Genomic DNA, 17,104 nt, shown 5'->3' on the forward strand with positions numbered 1-17,104 from the left:
AGTCACTGTTGTAATGTCGGAACCGCAGCAGCCAATATGCACACAGCAAGCTCTCACAAACCGTAATGTGATAATGACCAGATAATCTGTTCCAGCGATCATGATTGAAGGATAAATATTGACAGGAGGAGAACTTATCTGCTCTTCTTCGAATAGTGCCATTGGATCTACCTGAAAGGGCAGATGGGACCTCAGTTTAATGTTTCACCTGAAAGACGGCACCTCCGACAGTGCAGCACTCCCTCAGTACAGCACTGGAGTGTCAGCCTAGATTTTGGGCTCAAGTCTCTGGAGTGGGACTTGAACCCACAACCTACTGACTCAGAGAGATGGTACCAACTGAGTCGAAGCTGATTGTAATATCCAGTTATATGAAGAGACAGAAAAGACAAAAGACCATCTACATTTAAAGTGCTGGAAAATCCAACATTTTATTTACTACATTTTGTGACTACATAAACGCTGAAACATTTTAACACTGAAAAAGCATGATGACATCATCACTTGCTTTTTTGCTTAGCAAACACAGCAGATGATATTGCACGGCGAATAGTGAGAACAGTAGCAAAGCTTCAAAACTAAAATAAAAAATCTTAATGCAGTACAGGAAAGATACCTAGAAACAAACCAGAATAATGCCTATTGCATTACACTCGCAGCTACGCACAAAAATACATAAGAAGCGCTTGACTAAGAGAAAGATTGACAAAATATCAGCAATAAACTGTAATCATATACAATAATCACTTATTTGGAAATGCAGATGCAAACGCATAAACTACTACCGCTTTCTAATTTGCAAAATGTCAGCAAGTTGTCTTTTATCAAAACCTTTTTTTTTTAAAGCTTTTCTGATTTCATTGCTATGGAAGAACTCCCTCTGGCTCTTGGAAGAGATACTATTATCTACGCACCCTTCACCTGTTGATTGTCTTAGGCGCTCGCTTTTAGGTATTAACTCCAAGGCAATCTAACTTGAAAGCGGAAGTGCAAAAATGCTGTGCAACTAACCTTTCTCGAATTAAGCAACAATAAACCTGAAAGTGTGCATTATTGATGAGAAGATGCACGGTGAAGTTCCTTGGACAAGAGCGCAAAGACACTGTCTAAATCCAGTCTTAAATGCAGCAACGCTTGTTGTTTCGTGTTGGCGGTATACGTTGGAATATTGGTCGCAATGTCTTATTACCATTGATGAATTGCGAACGGAACGCCAGCAGTTGCCTTAATATTTGATCATTACACTCGTGTTATAACATCTTGGTTACATCCCATGGTTTATTCCATTCCAACATTGTGTGTTTAGCAATATCTTACAGCTTATTTTGTTAGTGCAGTTTAATATTGCGCTGTATATTGCACAGTCAGAATGTGGGTATCACCAACCACACACATTTTCGAGTTCATTATTGGTGTAAAGTATTGCCTTGGAAAATTCCGTTTGTGGACAAATAAAAGGTAACATTCAACCACCTTGGTTGATAGAATCATTCAAAAAAAAACTTAAAATGAAAGCGATTATAAACAAAGTAACCCAACATACCTCTGTTACTAGGGTGGTTACCCAGCGGGGCACAGCAGAATGATCTCTGATACAAAAGCAAAATACCGCGGATGCTGGAAATCTGAAATAAAAACAGAAAATGCTGGGAACACTCAGCAGGTCAGACAGCATCCGTGGAGAGAGAAACAGAGTTAACGTTTCAGGTCCATGACCCTTCTTCAGAACATTAACTCTCCACAGATGCCGCCTTACCTGCTGAGTATTCCCAGCATTTTCTGTTTTTATTTTAGAATGACCTCTGACCCTATCGTCTAACATCACTGCGTTAAACGAGTTAAACCAGTCTGCTTCCGGGAAATAAGGACTGCTGGGAGAGAAGTAGTTAGTAAGAAAGATGTATAAAAACACATTAAAATTGCTGGTAAGTGCGTCAAATACATATTTATTAAAGATGTATAAAACCATGGTGTCGAAAACAACTTAAAAAAAAATTTCCTCCAAGGTCGGATATTACCTTTTTTATATATAACTTTGACGGGGTGGCCACTGTTCCAACAATGCTCGCCCCACAGGCATTTACACTTCAGGAACCCCCCAGGAGATTTCGGTGTATGTAGTCCGACCTGAACTAGCTAAATCAACGATATTCCCCTCGAACACTAGTATGAGATAAAGTGGAGAGTTTCCAGCGTCAAGTTAGCTTGCCTGTAAAGTTCTACGCCCTCTACTTTCTATGCCCGTGCGAATGACAAATTAAAACTTTAATGGTTATACTTCACACACCCCAGTGCTTTAAAACGTTAAACAAATTTAAGATTCTTTGGATGTGCGGTCTTTCTTGCGAAAGGACCCTGCCTTTGTATATATTTTTTAAACATAAAAAAACGAGACTTTAAACATAGCGTAAGAGCCTTCTAAGTGACGAAGTGATATCTTGAACCTTGTTTTTTTTTGGCATTTTAATTTGTTGGGATCTGGCAGTGTTTGTAACACCCGAAGTGCCTGCTAAGATATCTCGGAAGATGTTCGGCTCTGCAAGTCATACAGCATTTTTTTTTCTTCATCAGCTTTCTCTGAACATGAGAACAGAACTCTTTACCTGCAGATTGTATCAGAAAGGTTTGGTTGCTTGAGAAACCTACTATGTACACCATTGGAACAAACACGGATACATAAATTAAGACAGGAATCAAAAAAATATTTACATGAGACAAACGGGATTAAAATAAATCACAGCACACCAACATTTTTGCAGGAAATACTGACACGTATCTTAGCAGAGAATGGCTTACCCTGTAAAAAGGACTACTAATAAAACACAAAAGCCCAGTTTAATTGAAAAGAAAAAAAATCAGGTTTCCTCCCACAACCAACCCCACACAACCCCCTCATCGCCAAAATACTTCTTCCTCGAGCGCATCAGAGTTCTGCCAAATCTACAAAATAAATAATTATAAAGCTTTGAAGTAACGTTAACAATTATCAAACTATTAAGTTCTGCCTTATCACATAGACTCTCTATACAACATAACCCTAAAGATTTATTACTATGAGGTATCTTGAGAAATTGGTTAAAGGATGCACGGCCTCCGTTTGTGTGGATACTCTAGGACGCAAAAAAGAGCTTTGGTTGTCAGCAAAAAGTGGAAATATCCTTTGGTATCAAAGAAAGTTTCATTGCATGGTTGCACTGCAAAGCACCACGGTGAAAAGTTATTCCATTTTTCTTTAAATAGTGGCCTTTCTAGAGGCTGAGGTATTCAAGAGTAAGGTGAGAAGAGGTCAACAGCGGTTTAACACTTTGGTTCAAGCAAGGCACTCGTCCTATGATTTTACAAATTTTGCAATATGTTTGCCTATAGCTTTTTATGAAGAAAACTTCACACTGAGTGACAGTTGAGGGTTTAAGGAAAGAACGCCGAGTAGCCCACTCACGAAGGCCGTGCAAGAAAAATCTTTGGTATTCTTTGGTATCATCGATGTGATTAAAATCACGAATGGAAATCGAGTGAGGTAGCATCTTTGGTTCACACTATAAATAGTAGATCTTTACACATTTTTACACGTGGAAGCAGCTATTTTACCTTTGCTTCTTTGTCTTAATACTAGTAAATGATTACCAAATGTATCGTAAAGCTAACCACACCACAAGAAACACAAGGCCAGAATATTGTTAAAATCCGGATTATTATCCATCGCAATGGCCTCCTGCGCATGAACGCACCTGGCTAAATGCCACCTTTGAAAATCCACTAGTACATTCTCTTTGTGCTGGGGGCCTTTTCTTGTTAAAGCGTTAGACAGTTTTCTTTGGTCGTCATAGAAGGGAATGGGGGGAGTGTAGGGGAAGGAGGATTATAAAATACTCTTCAAATTTATAACGGGAATTTAGTGGTAACATTCACTCAAGGGAAGATACGAAAACAACTGATAGAAATATATATTTCATATCACCCTAATTTTCCCGGCATGGGGGAGGGGAGATTGAGTGGACAGATAATAATCACAGAATATGACTCCGACTCAAACTAAATTTGAAACCCTAAATATGTTTCAACGATTTTCAGAAATGTCACATTAAAGCTGCAAATAAACACCGATGTATTTTCAGAGAAATGGCGCCAGAGACCTTTCAACACTTTCAAAAGGGTGGGATTTCACACTAGGGAGAAATCGTTAAAAAGTCTAAATGCATTGCAGCATTTTCCTTTCAGAAAATGAGAGAAAGACAAATTCCTTCAACAGTTTAAATGCACCAATTACTCTTATTTTCTCACGACCTAGGCACCCATTTATGTGCCCCCACGCTCTGACTATCACTTCATGATATAATGATATCCAGGTTTTTTTGGTTTTATATATGTACATTGTGTGATCCCCATTTGACAGTTACTTGGTTACAAAACAGTTCAGTTTTAAAATTGCGAAACAAAATAAACGTGAAGATGAACATTTACTTTGGGGTTTCGCTTGCATATTCAGTTAGAGTTGAGGTAAAGAAGTTATTTTAATGAGTCCTTTAACTGGAAACGACCATCGTCACAATTGTTGAATATAGTCAATCCTTGTCATGTATGTAAGACACGTGCCATTTACTTTGACAAGCTATAAGATATGTCATACCAATGAAAGGGTCATGGCAGAATAGAACAACATTAACAACAGCAGTAGGCTTGTTAAGGCAAATTCAACTTCACCAGGTCGTTCGTCTTCTACTCCTGAGATTGAGTTATCAGTCTCTCTGCTCAAGCCTGTTTTGAGTCGCATGTACAGGTGTTAAGCCAATAAAGTCCAACCCGTCTATAACAAACATTTTACTATTCGTGTGTCATGTCATACGCCCCATTAAGTTGTTGCCCAATCCAAGTACCTTGTTTGCACCATGACCCACTTCAGCTGATGGCACAGCTATGTGACACGATGGTATCCTGAAAGTGGATACTAAGACAGTCGGTCGGGTTACAAAATGGGCTGGTTTTCCACTGTAGCTCGCCGACTTCTAACACAAGTGCAATGTTCCTGAATAAAAAGTTATCTTTGGTTTTTTAGCAGAGACTATACATGAATTTTTTTTAAAGCACAAAGGGTAATATGTAACTGCAACTGGGTGACTGAAAAGTTGCTTCCTGTCAAGGATAATACAGCTCTTGACCAAAACCTGAAACATATGGTGCTCAGTATCCCAGACTTGTATTGGACAGAGTTTGATCTCTCTTCTGTTTCACTGTGGGAAACTAACCTGAATCGTGTAACAACCTTTAGTGTTTACAGTATTGAGCAGTAAAGTGCCTCCCTTTTAATTGGTGCATCAAAACGGTTTGCTAGTTTTACTGTCAGCATTTGCTGAACGGGAATGTAGAAACAATCCTTGTACTGCACTGACTGCCCAGAGTTAGACACTAAACGCTCCCAGATCCCTGGAGACCAAAGTTGTGTAGATTGTTTTGGCAGCGTTGATGGGGTGGGGCGATTGCATCTATTATGGGCCAAGAGTTGAAACTTTCTTAACCAACAATTTACCTAGTTCTGCATACTGGTTTTCTTTTTAATGTTTAATGATGAGGGAGTTTTTTATTTTTAAAAAGTGGTTCATTTTTCAGGATTTAATGCTCCTGGACCAATATATTTAACAAACTCTATAAATGATTATTTCCCTGACACATTGGGTAAGTACGGTTTAAGAGTTATGCTCTGATTATCGTTTTGTAGGTCAGGGGGTCTTAGAATGTACGATATCAAGGGAGTTAAAGAACTTTGCCCTAAAGCATAACAGACAAGTACTGTAAAATAAGTTAGTCGCGATAGTTTGTGTTATTTTGTTCTTAAGTGGGACGCTTTCATATTGAATTCTTGGGTCAAATTTAGGCGAATTTGATATAACGTGTGCTTCCAAATACAGGCTAGACTACACCTGGTAGCTGTATCAGGAAAGGACTTCTAGTATTAATCACTGATTTGTTGTAACAGTCTGTTCAATGCAGTATTAATCTCTATTAGCGTGTTTGATAATGCGGAGCCCATGTGGGAAACCACACCACCCCTAAACACGTTGCCTTGTCTGCTGCGATTTGGATAGCAAGGAACACGGATAGAATGATGCCTAACTGATCCTAATATTACTGGCAAATTTCTTTTAACACATAAAACAAAGGTTCTTCAAATACAATACCGTGTCATTAACTTAGTGTGCAAAATACATTCGAATAGAAAATAACAAATGATGGATTTCAAAAACTCCCAATAAAATTAATATTTGTGCTTCTTGCGAAATCTCGCGGTCATCTATCCTGCTCTTTGCTATCCAACATAATCCACTACACTGGGTTTGGTGTTGTTAAAGATTATTTGGGGCCGTTAGCTGTTGTATAATTGTTGCATTTCGTGCGCCAAGTGGAACAAAGAGGATGTACTAGTGTGAGGCGACAGAACAGCTCTCAGCACCTTGAACACTGTGCCCAAAATCGGCGCTTCCGGGTTCAAACAGCAAAGAGCTAGAATCCAATCACATTCCAAATGAACATAGACGACTCCACAATTGTACGGTCGTGCCTGAGCACAACCTGCAGACCAGCCCCTTGCAAAGTCTCTGGCCACTGGGCCGTACACGGTACTTTTACAACATACACCTTCATGGTATTCCCGTAGAAGTGAAATGGGTCAATGTTTGAAGTAATGGTCTTTTCATAACAACATGACGATGCTCCCAACGACTCACAGCCACACACGTTGAACGATGCTGAGTGTGATGAAAGTGTACGACCAGCGGCTTCTTTCTTACTTTTTTTTTGCAAAAGTCATAATAAAGTGTTGTAGAACGGAGTCCTAATGCAGGTCAATTAAGTCTTTGGTTTCGTTGGACATATAAATATTATATTGTCTTTGAGTTCAATAATTAAACCTGCTATCTGGAGGTCCTGGTCATTTATTTTAAAGCTATTCCACCGAGGTTTAGTCCGGGGGTCCCCTTCATGCTTTGGTACAAGTGCTTGATGAGGAAGATGAATTGACTGAGTTGGTGCTGCCGTCATCCTGCCACTTATCCAAACTCCTCCGGCGCGCGTTCATAAAGAAGTTGCTGACAGTGCTCAGCTCCAGCCCCAGCTGCTGAGAAATGGTTATTTGCAATTCTTTGGACGGACGCTTGTTTTCTTTGAATATTGCGTGTAGAGTTCTGCGCTGAACGTCTGTGAAGACCAGCCGAGGCTTTTTGGGCGTCGCGCCCCTCTCTTTGCCATGCTCCTGCTCTTTTCGTTTGCACGCTGCAAAGCAAAGGAGGTAAAATGAATCGACCAGCCGAAGAAAATATCAGGCAGTTTCATAAAAAGGAACAGATGTAATGATCTGAACAATATCGAGTTGCATTATTCAGCCCAAGCTCTCTTAGTTTCCAAATAAGATCCCAATTAGTCATTTAACGATTCGAGATTTCTTCCTCAAGGAGCTATATGTCAATTTCGGGTCGATTACTGACAACAATTTAAATGTAACCAGTTGTATGTGAGTGGGGATATTGACTGAACGGGAGTCCTCAGTGAAAGAGATCTCTGGAGAAAAATTTAAATATATGTAAAGATTTACACAAGTGGCAGGATTAAAGTCCCCCAGCACAGGACGAAGGAATGTATTCTTTTATAAACAAGGATATTACAGCAACGTCGGCCATGCACGTCACTGCTTGCAACGAGAAGCAAGGATTGGGATTATGGAACGGCCATTTGGGCCATCCATCTCATTCTGATCATTAAGTCTAGACTAGTTTTCTGTGCTGCCTTTTCTAATACCATTTCACTCCAAGTGCAAGTCCATATCTTCACTTCTCTTCCTATTCAGGAATTCGCCCAACTCTGTAGAATCAAGTTAGGATTAGGGTTAGGGAATAACCTGTTCTTGGTATCATCTTGTCTCCCAATCTGACACCTTTCATGTGCGAATACTGATACCAGAATTTGTTTTAAGGGTGGAGAGCTTTTTGAATATTTTTTGTCGGGGGAAATAAGCCTGTTGGAAAAAGCTTCGTTGCTGATACAGATAAGGAATGGATATTTCTATTAGATTCCTAATAATAGCAAAATGCTGTTCTACTGGAGAGCCCAGGTATATCAGATAGATGGTGCAGCTCTAACTGAATTCAAATCTATTACTGCAATTAAAATCTAACGACTACTTTCAAAAGGAACTACTTATTAAAGACAAATTATAGATTGACTTGATAAACAGAATTGTTATCTATCAAACACTGACCCAAGTGAAATTGTTTTACAGTTTCTGCCGATAGATTAAACAGTCTTGTACCACAGTGCCTTTATCTTAAATCCGTTTTACAAATACAGCAAAACCAAATATTTTAAACTTTCAAATTGCACTTGAGGCCGTTCGCTCAATGACACAATGGCGGTCTTTACAAATTGATGTAATATTACTTAGAATTCAACCTTTGTCTCTTGCTTGTACTCACCACAATCAAGAAGAAACTGCTTTTCGTTTTGGATTTTTTTTTAAAAATGCACACTGCTTAGTACAAAGCTTTCAGTTGCCAATGACTACAGTGTAAAATAGAGCTGTGGCTGTCCAATGAAAGATGCTTCAGCGGAGGTCAGAGAGGTGAGAGGCTCATTCCACACAGAGAGGCACCTAACCTGCAGCCCAAGATAAAGATAAATCTGCCAAATGTCATTTATCATGGAAATAACTAAGGGGAAGAGGAGGATATCGATCAAAATTACTTCACTTAAGGTCGCTGCTTTTAAAAGGATGTGAACTTTAAAAAAATGTTTTGGGTAACCAAACGGAGAAAGAATGAAACTGCGAACTGAGCTGTCCGTGGTGCTGAATCCCATCTCCACGCCCCATTTGGCCAGCGATGCGGCCCGGGGACCCGAGGGTTAAACAGCAGAACTTGCACAGGCGCTGACTGCTGTGTAAACAGCGTTTGCGCCACTGGTCCCATTTCAACCCTTTCTAAACCAACCTTAGATTGTAAAATTAAGCACTCTGCCCATTGTGATTAAAATAATAACCCAATTAATCTCTAATCCCAGCATATTGTCTGTTTTCAGAACAGAGTTGGTTAAAATCTTTCTAAAAGTTGCATTTTATCCCTGCTGACTGTAACTGGGACAACATCGTCATTAAATCATGGAGGAATTCATAACAATAGAACGGCGCCCTATTCCACGAGACTGCTGCCTCGAGCCAACGTCCAGTGTTTACCCGTTGTACTAAATTACGTGGGCTTCACTTCACTGCTCACTGTTGCAAACGTAGGTGTTTATATCTCTAAATATTTATTCAGTCCATGACGTAGGGAACTGAAGCCACAGACTCAACCAGTAGATGGCGGCCTGGTCCTTTGCAACATGTCGATTGTGACCAGCAAACAGTAACTCATTTGGTCTTTGATTATTTGAATTAGTTCCAGCTACATACCAAACATGTGGACACTAAGGCTACGTTTTCATTATGAAGGAAGACTGATAGAACTATGTAAAGTCATCTTTTGCATATGTTTAAGGCTAAAGGCGGAAAAGCGTCCCATCGCTCCTTTAGATTTGCAATTTGTTCAATTTGGAAACACTAGTAAGACTGTATAAATGTAATGTTTTTGTTATTTACCATTCGAAGGTTTTAATATTAGGTTTAACAACACATGTTTTTTAATCGAGTGTGTTTAATTACATTAAATTACACTCAAAATCCCAACAAAATATTACTCCCTGGAAAAGTAAGGCATTCACTCCAATGTGGGAGCGAAGGAGGATCCCATCTAAAGTACTACAATACTTTATTTTCTAATTTGAAAATAAACGTACTTGTTATGAACATTTCTTCTGAGTATCTCTGGCCACAACAAGCAACGCGAAGTGGCGAAGTGTCTGAAATAATAATTGTGCACATTTTTAAACAGCTCCTGCTGAAACGCTGTAACTACAAGCTGTGCCAATTTCGCAGCAGCCACAGGGCGCCTTCCTTTGCCTCCCTTTAATTGCTTCCACGTCATTTGACCTAAATCAATCACTTCACTCAAATTAGATATAGGCAGATAACACTTTAAACTTCATCATTTACCTATTAATTACAATCGTCGTCATCTTCGTAAGTGCAAAAAGGCTATCAATAGTGCTTTTAATTATTTACTGAAACCTAATCGAAACGAGACTGTTACACAAATGGCCAGAGAATGAACTAAGAGGAGCTTGTAATTCTATTCTAAAATCCGCGGTTTGACATTGTGTTTTGGTTGTAAAAATCATTGTACCCCGTAAACAACTGCTGAAAGTCTGCATGTATAGTATACAGAGACAGACTTCATCTAATATTGTAAATTGAATAAGTACACTCGAGTATTCTTAGCCCAAGACTGAAAGTGAAATATTTCGAAAACTATGCTATATTTAAAAATTGTTAATGTCTTTAAAGAGGAGATTGCATTACCTGCCAGAATATCAGTAACATCGTTTAAATGCTTGTAAATGCCTTCAGTTTAGACAAACATTAACAGAAAACAAATGTGGTTGGGTATTAGGTAGTTATAAATCAATAAAGTTACAAGGACACTGAGAAGCAAAATCAGGAAATGTCACAGGTGTAGAACTTTCCCAGAGTCCAACTATTTAGCCTAAAATATTCCAGAACTCGTATCGCATCTCTTATCGTTACAAAGCAAACAAGCAAATAGTGTGCAACGTTGCAAACAGTGGGAACCAATGTTTCCAAATGTAACTAACATTCTAAGTCCATGAGAAACCCAAAAGCTTCCATCCAAATGAGGTTGTTCCAATCACACAAAGGAGCCCGTCATACTCTCAGGGAGCTGCTGGAGTGGTTTAGAACCCAACAAAAACATAGAAACGCACGTCTGCGCATTGGTGGACAGGTGAATTTCTGGGTCAGAATTTTAATTAAAGTAATTAATCACAAGGGAGCTTTCTGAAAAAAGATGTCCTATAATTCTTGAAACATATCGAGGCCTTGTTAGAGGAGACAGCTGGAATAATTAAACATTTCAGGTTGCTAAGCAACGCAACATAAAATAATAAGGAAATTATTCACAACTTTTGTAAAATGTCTGTTTCACAACTTAAATTTAACAATAAAAATTACACCTTTCTCTTCTGCCACTTATGTCTGATTAGACCCCAGAAGTAAATACAAATAATGAATGTCTTGCACCATTGATGCACACTTGCTAGTGTGTAGTACCTGGCACTAACTGCTGTGTAAATTAGAGAGCAATTCACCCAATTTATACCGTTGTTTTTACAGTCTTGAAGCACATTCATCTTAGATCTGAATAGACTTGGCGTTTTAGGTGCTGCAAGAACACACTTTATAAATATCACAATAAAAATGTGGTTGGATTGATTGTAGCTGAAATTTACACCAGTCACGTCTGCACTTATAAGAACACATGAACATAAGAAATAGGAGCTTGTTTTTTGTGTGTTTGCAAATCACTGTTTGGAATTAACAACTTAATAGCAGTAATAAGAAATGGCGAATACTTAGAGTAATGGTTGTCCCTTTTCGTAAATAAGAAATATTTAGAAATTCAATCTCAACTAAATGTAACTCCTTAAACCCGTGACATTTGTTTGCGCATGTCACTGTTAAATGGGCCGAAACTGGAGAACTGACATGTTAATATATTCACAAAATACCGTTTGAAAAGGCTATTTACATCCGTGGGCCTGCTGAGAAAATGCAGATAAGTGGCTGGTATCTCAGCTGGCCTCGACGGATTCCTGTAATATCTGTTTTATGTACATTTCCACAATCTGCAGATCCTGACTTCCCCAATTATATCAGGGCGCAACACAGATAAGTGGAAAGAAAAGTTGAAATACCCTCTAAATACCCGTAACAACCAATGGGCGATGTTAAAACGATATTCATTTGAATCGAATTAACTCACTTGCAAATATTGTCAATAATTACCTGCGCGCAATCCAGGAAAATTTTCCAACAATTTCGAACGCTTTGAAACGTCTAACAAGCACCTTTTGTTTTATATTCTTGATTTTAAAATTATTGCAAATACTCCACCTTGTTAGATGAATGAACTCATTATATATTTTTATGGGAATTAAGTTCTGAAGAGATTTTTACATGGCGAATTATCAGGCATATTGTGAAGCAGTGATAGTTAATAAGCAACATGTGGATACTGTGAGGTAGGACATTTTTTGACCAGCGTATGCTGCATTTTGTGGAGTTAAGCACTTTCTTGTCCCACAACTACAGCCAACATGTGTCAATTCTCCGCTGAATGGGCCATTTAAGTTGTTTCGCCAATTGCCCTGAAACCTGCCACTTGCTGTCCCCAAAAAGGCTGTTTGTTTACAGTAGAGTTTTTCCTCCATTATGGTCAAAACCATCTTCCATTGTTTGGAAATTATTATCTGAAAATGATTCATTACGTCAGTGTAAGATTTGTATTGTGTCATAGCGTTCGTCTGTGTAAATGTAAAGCCAAGTACGAATAAAATCTGTCAGCTACCTTTTTAAAAATCTAAGAAACCAATTAAAAATGCAATAAAAAATCGTGCACTTAGATTTTTCAAAGTAAATGTGTATAAAAATGGGGTAAATCTAGATTTGAAATATGAAGAAGGAACAAAATGGAGGCTGGAGAGGTCAGACTTGTAATTAGTGTCCTCTGCTTACATTTGAAGACAGTACAGGAAGTGTCAAGACCTCAATATTCCTTACATGTAACTACCAATTTTTAGACTGTTTGCGGGAGGTTCAATGTAATCTCGGTGCTAGAAATCCCCCAGGGAGCCGCTGGATGAGGCAAACACAGGAGGCTGGCTGGACAAAGCAAGGAGAGAGCCGTATGAATAACACATTTCACTTAGCCCATAAAATTGTTTCAGCCTCTTCACAGAAGGACGTTTACCAAAAAAAACCCTTATACAAAGCAATGAAACCGGCTGCTGTTCAGGTACAGGCTGGCAGGAAGACGGAAAGCAGCCCAGATTAACAGCTGTTAAATAATCACTCCCACACACGGTGTGCTTTCAAGATTCGGCGTGTTAACTCCGCCAAAAGATCAAAAACATAGCAAAGGTATCCAAGTTAATGAACACTTTGTTTACCTCCAATATCTGCCACATAATTCATTGTTTCTGTGTGGGATTTTATGGGAATTGTTTATCGGGCTAACACATTTTGCTATCTAATTTGTTAGAATTATTTCTGCAAAAACATGGTTATGCACACGTATATCATATATTCAGACAAGTCGTTTCTTTAATTTTCTGTTTAAAAGAGGATCTGTGTTTTTCAGTGTAAAAGAATAAATAATAAATGAATTGACTAAATAATATAGCACAGGTTAGGACACGATTAGATGGCTTTCCATCAGGTTGTTGTGTTTAGCACTATAAATATAACGACTATACGTAAACATTTATTACTTAATGGACACACACAAAGAATTGTAATGTCTGAGATATCGCAGCTAACATTCCAATCTCCTTTAAAGGCCACGGCGAACTGAAATAAATGCATATTAATAAGGTAAACAGAAAGGGTCTGTGGTTAAAGAGGTGATTAGCAATCCAAATCAGTGTGTGGGTATTTTCTATTGAGATGGAGACGTGACCTGTTCTAACATCAGCCAGCCCGCCTTGGCAGCGTTTACCTTCAGATAACACCCATAAGACTCGACAACATATTCTAATTCAAGTGGTTGTTTCCAGTATCGATCCATGCAAATAAATGTAGACTGAGGTCGACAAAATTGTCGTAAAAATACACTCAAGGCTGCTTCTAAAAATCGAACAATGCGAATGTTATCAATCGTTCGATGGAGATTTCTTGGCGAGCTATTTACTCAACCGTACGCATGCTCTCAGAGCGATTGGATCTGGATTTTAATTATAGGACATGAAGAGCTGAAAATAGGTCAGTTTCTACAAATATATATACATTTATATATATATACGGTTTGCATGTGTCTTTTGCTATCTTGTGTAAGCTACGATTTAATATTCAAACGGGGCTTTCCGTGGCCAGAAGCAACTTTCTAAGTATTGCTCAATATTTTTTCTGCGAATAATTGAATTTTAACGAGGTTAGTATATTATTTTCTAAATAAAGTAGATTTTCAGATGAAACTACAACCTTTGCTGTAATCCATTCTGAAGTAAACGTTAGACTGCTAACGCACTGTGATTCGTTTTAAAACCAAAACCAAGTTTCCATTACGTTTTACAGCTGGGATCCGGAGAGTTCTGCATATTAATTGCTTTCCCATTATTATTATATATATAATCGCACTTCTTTTACAAAAATGACACACAATACGGCGAGCAAATACAGAAAAAAACCAGCCTTCCTTTGTGCTCTTGAAGTCTGAATTAAAAATGCCCACAAGTGCACGTCAGAGCCTGTGTGAAACGGATCACTGCTCCTGACTCTGGCTCAGATTGACTGTCTTTCGTTCTCTTGGGAAAAATTAATGGAGACCTATCAGTTAATTAACAAAGCCTCACGCAGGGCCACACCGAGAGAACAAACCCAGGCTGTCCTCACTCGGTGCAACACAATTCAAAAGTTACCAAAAGTAACAAGACGCCTTTTTTTCATAAATCACTGGCTACAGATCTGATGCTTAATAAATCTGTAGGGCTCGAAATGACACCAATTAATACTCTGCATGGCTTCCTGTAAACTCGAGTCAAACGAGTATGTGAAACCAATGGCTAATCATTTAATTTCATGGGCTTCAAAACAAACACATTTGGATTCCGGTCTGTCCTGGAAAGGTTGGGTTACTGATTTAACTCTACAACGCTACTGTAAGGGGGAGCGGTCGATTGTCAAAGGCGTTTGGATTCTCGTCTGGCTCTGAATACAACCGAGTCACAAAACTGAAGTGACATTTTGTGAGATTAGTTTCCATTCTACTGTAGACAGACCCGCACCAGTGCAGTTAGATCAGCAACCCGGGGCTGCACTGGTCCCCTTGAACAATTGGGGCACGGGGCACAGGTGCAATGGGACTGCAAGTCGAGAGAGACAGGGGCTGCACCGCCGCGATCGCTGTGACAATAAAAACATTTACTACTGTAACAGAACTGATCAGACAAGTTTGGGATTGAGGGCTGCGTTCGATTGTGGGTTAGGATCCTGGTATTCGAACTAGACTTAAGAGAGCCCAATTATAAACAACCTTTTACTAGAATGGGGGTTTCTGTCTTGTCCTTTTGTATCATAGTCGCCCCTGTGAATCTCTTTACTGACACGGCCATTGTGTGACCATAGCACCAAGTACAAGACCCATTCACAGAGAGAGAGAGAGAGCGCGCTGGTCCTTACCTGCCAACCTCAGAGCCGACATTCGTTGGAACTCAGGCTCTTGTAGCCACTTCCACATGCGCCTGAAGGTCTCCCGGCCCGACTTGAGTTTACTCCAGGGTTTGGGGTTCCTCAGCAGGTCGGACAGGGTCCCCTGCGAGCGGCACAGCACCCGCTGCGCGAAGATGGCTTGCGGGATGCTGTAGCGCTTCAATTCGGTGGTGATCCTCTGGGCGATTTCTTTGGTGTTGATCTCCTCCAGCTGGCCCGAGCCCCCGCCGCCGCTGGACTGCGATCCGTTGGAGGAAGGAGGCTGCTGCTCGGCCCGGCCCGAGCCCAGGACCTGCCCGTGGCCCTGGGCGTGCGGGTGGACGTGCGGCGGGTGGTGGTGGTGGAGCCCATTGATGGGCACCATGCCCACGGAGGGAGGGCTCAGCCCGCGGCTCAGGTGCTGCTCCCCCCGGCTCAGCATGCCCGGGTGGCCCTCGAAGCCGTTGGGGGTCAGCATCTTGTCGCCGGGCATGGGTCCGGCGTGCCCGTAAGGTGGCAGGCCGTTCTGCGAGTTGTGGATGGTGCCCAGGCCATTGGGTAGAGAGGAGCCGGACAGAGGCGACAGGCTTTGGCCCATGCCGGCCATATCCTTGTGGTAGTGGCTGTACAGATTGTTCATCGAAGTCAAACCCCTGTCGTCTCGCATCAGGGTGAAGCTGCCGCTCACGTTGCCCGTCAAGCGCTGGTGGTGATGGTGGTGGTGGTGGTGATGGTGGGCGAACTTGTCGGAGACGGTGGAGATGGGCGGCAGCGGCTGCAGCGGGGTCAGGGTGGTGTAGGTGCTGCTCATGCTCATCCCCGGCGGGGTCTCGCAAGCCATGGTCATGGTGGGGTGCAGCGGGGCGGCCAGGGCGTGCTCCGGGGGCCGGTGGTAGTCGCCCGGAGCCTCCAGGATCGAAGCCATGCTGGACACCATGGAGCGAGCGTGGACCGGCAGGTTGCGGTGGCCGATCGGGCGGCCGTGGGGACTCTGGCCGCTCATCAGGTCGCCGGGCTGCACCGGATCATGAGCCACCCCGTGCAAATCGCCCAGATTCTCCATCGACAGCTGAGCGTTCATGCTTCTCGCAAGCTTTTAGTCCGAACATCTATCTGGCGTGTCCCCGGGAGAGCTCCACAACACGAGGTTCAGTTGCACTTTGCATTTCATTCATTCATTCATTCATTTATTTCTGCCAAATTTCATCTATTGTCACCCCCTTCGGACCCCCTTTTTTTCTCTCTCTCTCTTTCTCTCGTCTTCTTCTCTTCTCTCCCTTCGCTTGAAGGTTTTCTCTCCCACCCCCTCCCTCCCTCCCTCCCTCCCACCGCTTGTTGGGGCTCAGATCGCCGGCAGCCGCGGTGCCCGCCCGCTCCTGTCCCTCGCCGTCTCTCCAGCCATGTCCTCCTTGTGTGTGTCGGCTCCACACTTGGCTTGTCTTTGGCCCCAGCCGCCGCCGCCGCTGCTGCAGCCCCCCCGCCCCCCGCCCCCCACCCCATCCAGCCGGCGGGGCGCTGCGCACTCTCTGTCTGCGCACTCCTCTGCAGCCGCCCTGACGTCAAGCCCACCAATTGCAATTTGGCATTTCACTTCCGGGTTTCCCTTGTCAACACAAAATAGAGAGAGAGAGGAGAGAGGAAATCAAATCACAGCCTCCTGTTTAAAGCAATCCTGGCTCCAAGCTGCACATTGCACCTCCTCCTCCTCCCCCATCACACTCTCCACCAACACACATTCCTCTATTGCATTCAACAGCAAATGCTGCA

At 41.4% G+C, this 17,104-nt stretch overlaps 1 protein-coding gene across 1 annotated transcript; it reads right to left on the reverse strand.

The window, feature by feature from the left end:
- Window positions 1-401: 401 nt before the first annotated feature.
- On the reverse strand, window positions 402-16,636 carry onecut1 (one cut homeobox 1). Its single transcript, XM_085968670.1, has 2 exons — window positions 15,329-16,636; window positions 402-7,263 (listed from the first exon to the last, which is right to left on the reverse strand). The coding sequence occupies exons 1-2, from the start codon at window positions 16,416-16,418 to the stop codon at window positions 6,971-6,973; spliced, it is 1,383 nt and encodes a 460-aa protein (XP_085824796.1). The 5' UTR covers window positions 16,419-16,636; the 3' UTR covers window positions 402-6,970.
- Window positions 16,637-17,104: the final 468 nt, after the last annotated feature.

The sequence above is a fragment of the Somniosus microcephalus genome, chromosome 27, assembly GCF_052327205.1.
Source record: "Somniosus microcephalus isolate GS21.2 chromosome 27, FLI_Smic_1.0, whole genome shotgun sequence".
Classification (NCBI taxonomy): Eukaryota; Metazoa; Chordata; class Chondrichthyes; order Squaliformes; family Somniosidae; genus Somniosus; species Somniosus microcephalus.

Coding starts and splice junctions, on each gene's coding strand:
- onecut1 (XM_085968670.1), bottom strand. CDS start 16,418: ATGAACGCTCAGCTGTCGATGGAGAATCTGGGCGATTTGCACGGGGTG. Junction 7,264..15,328: donor GTCGGCTCTGAGGTTGGCAG/GTAAGGACCAGC, acceptor TTTGCTTTGCAG/CGTGCAAACGAAAAGAGCAG.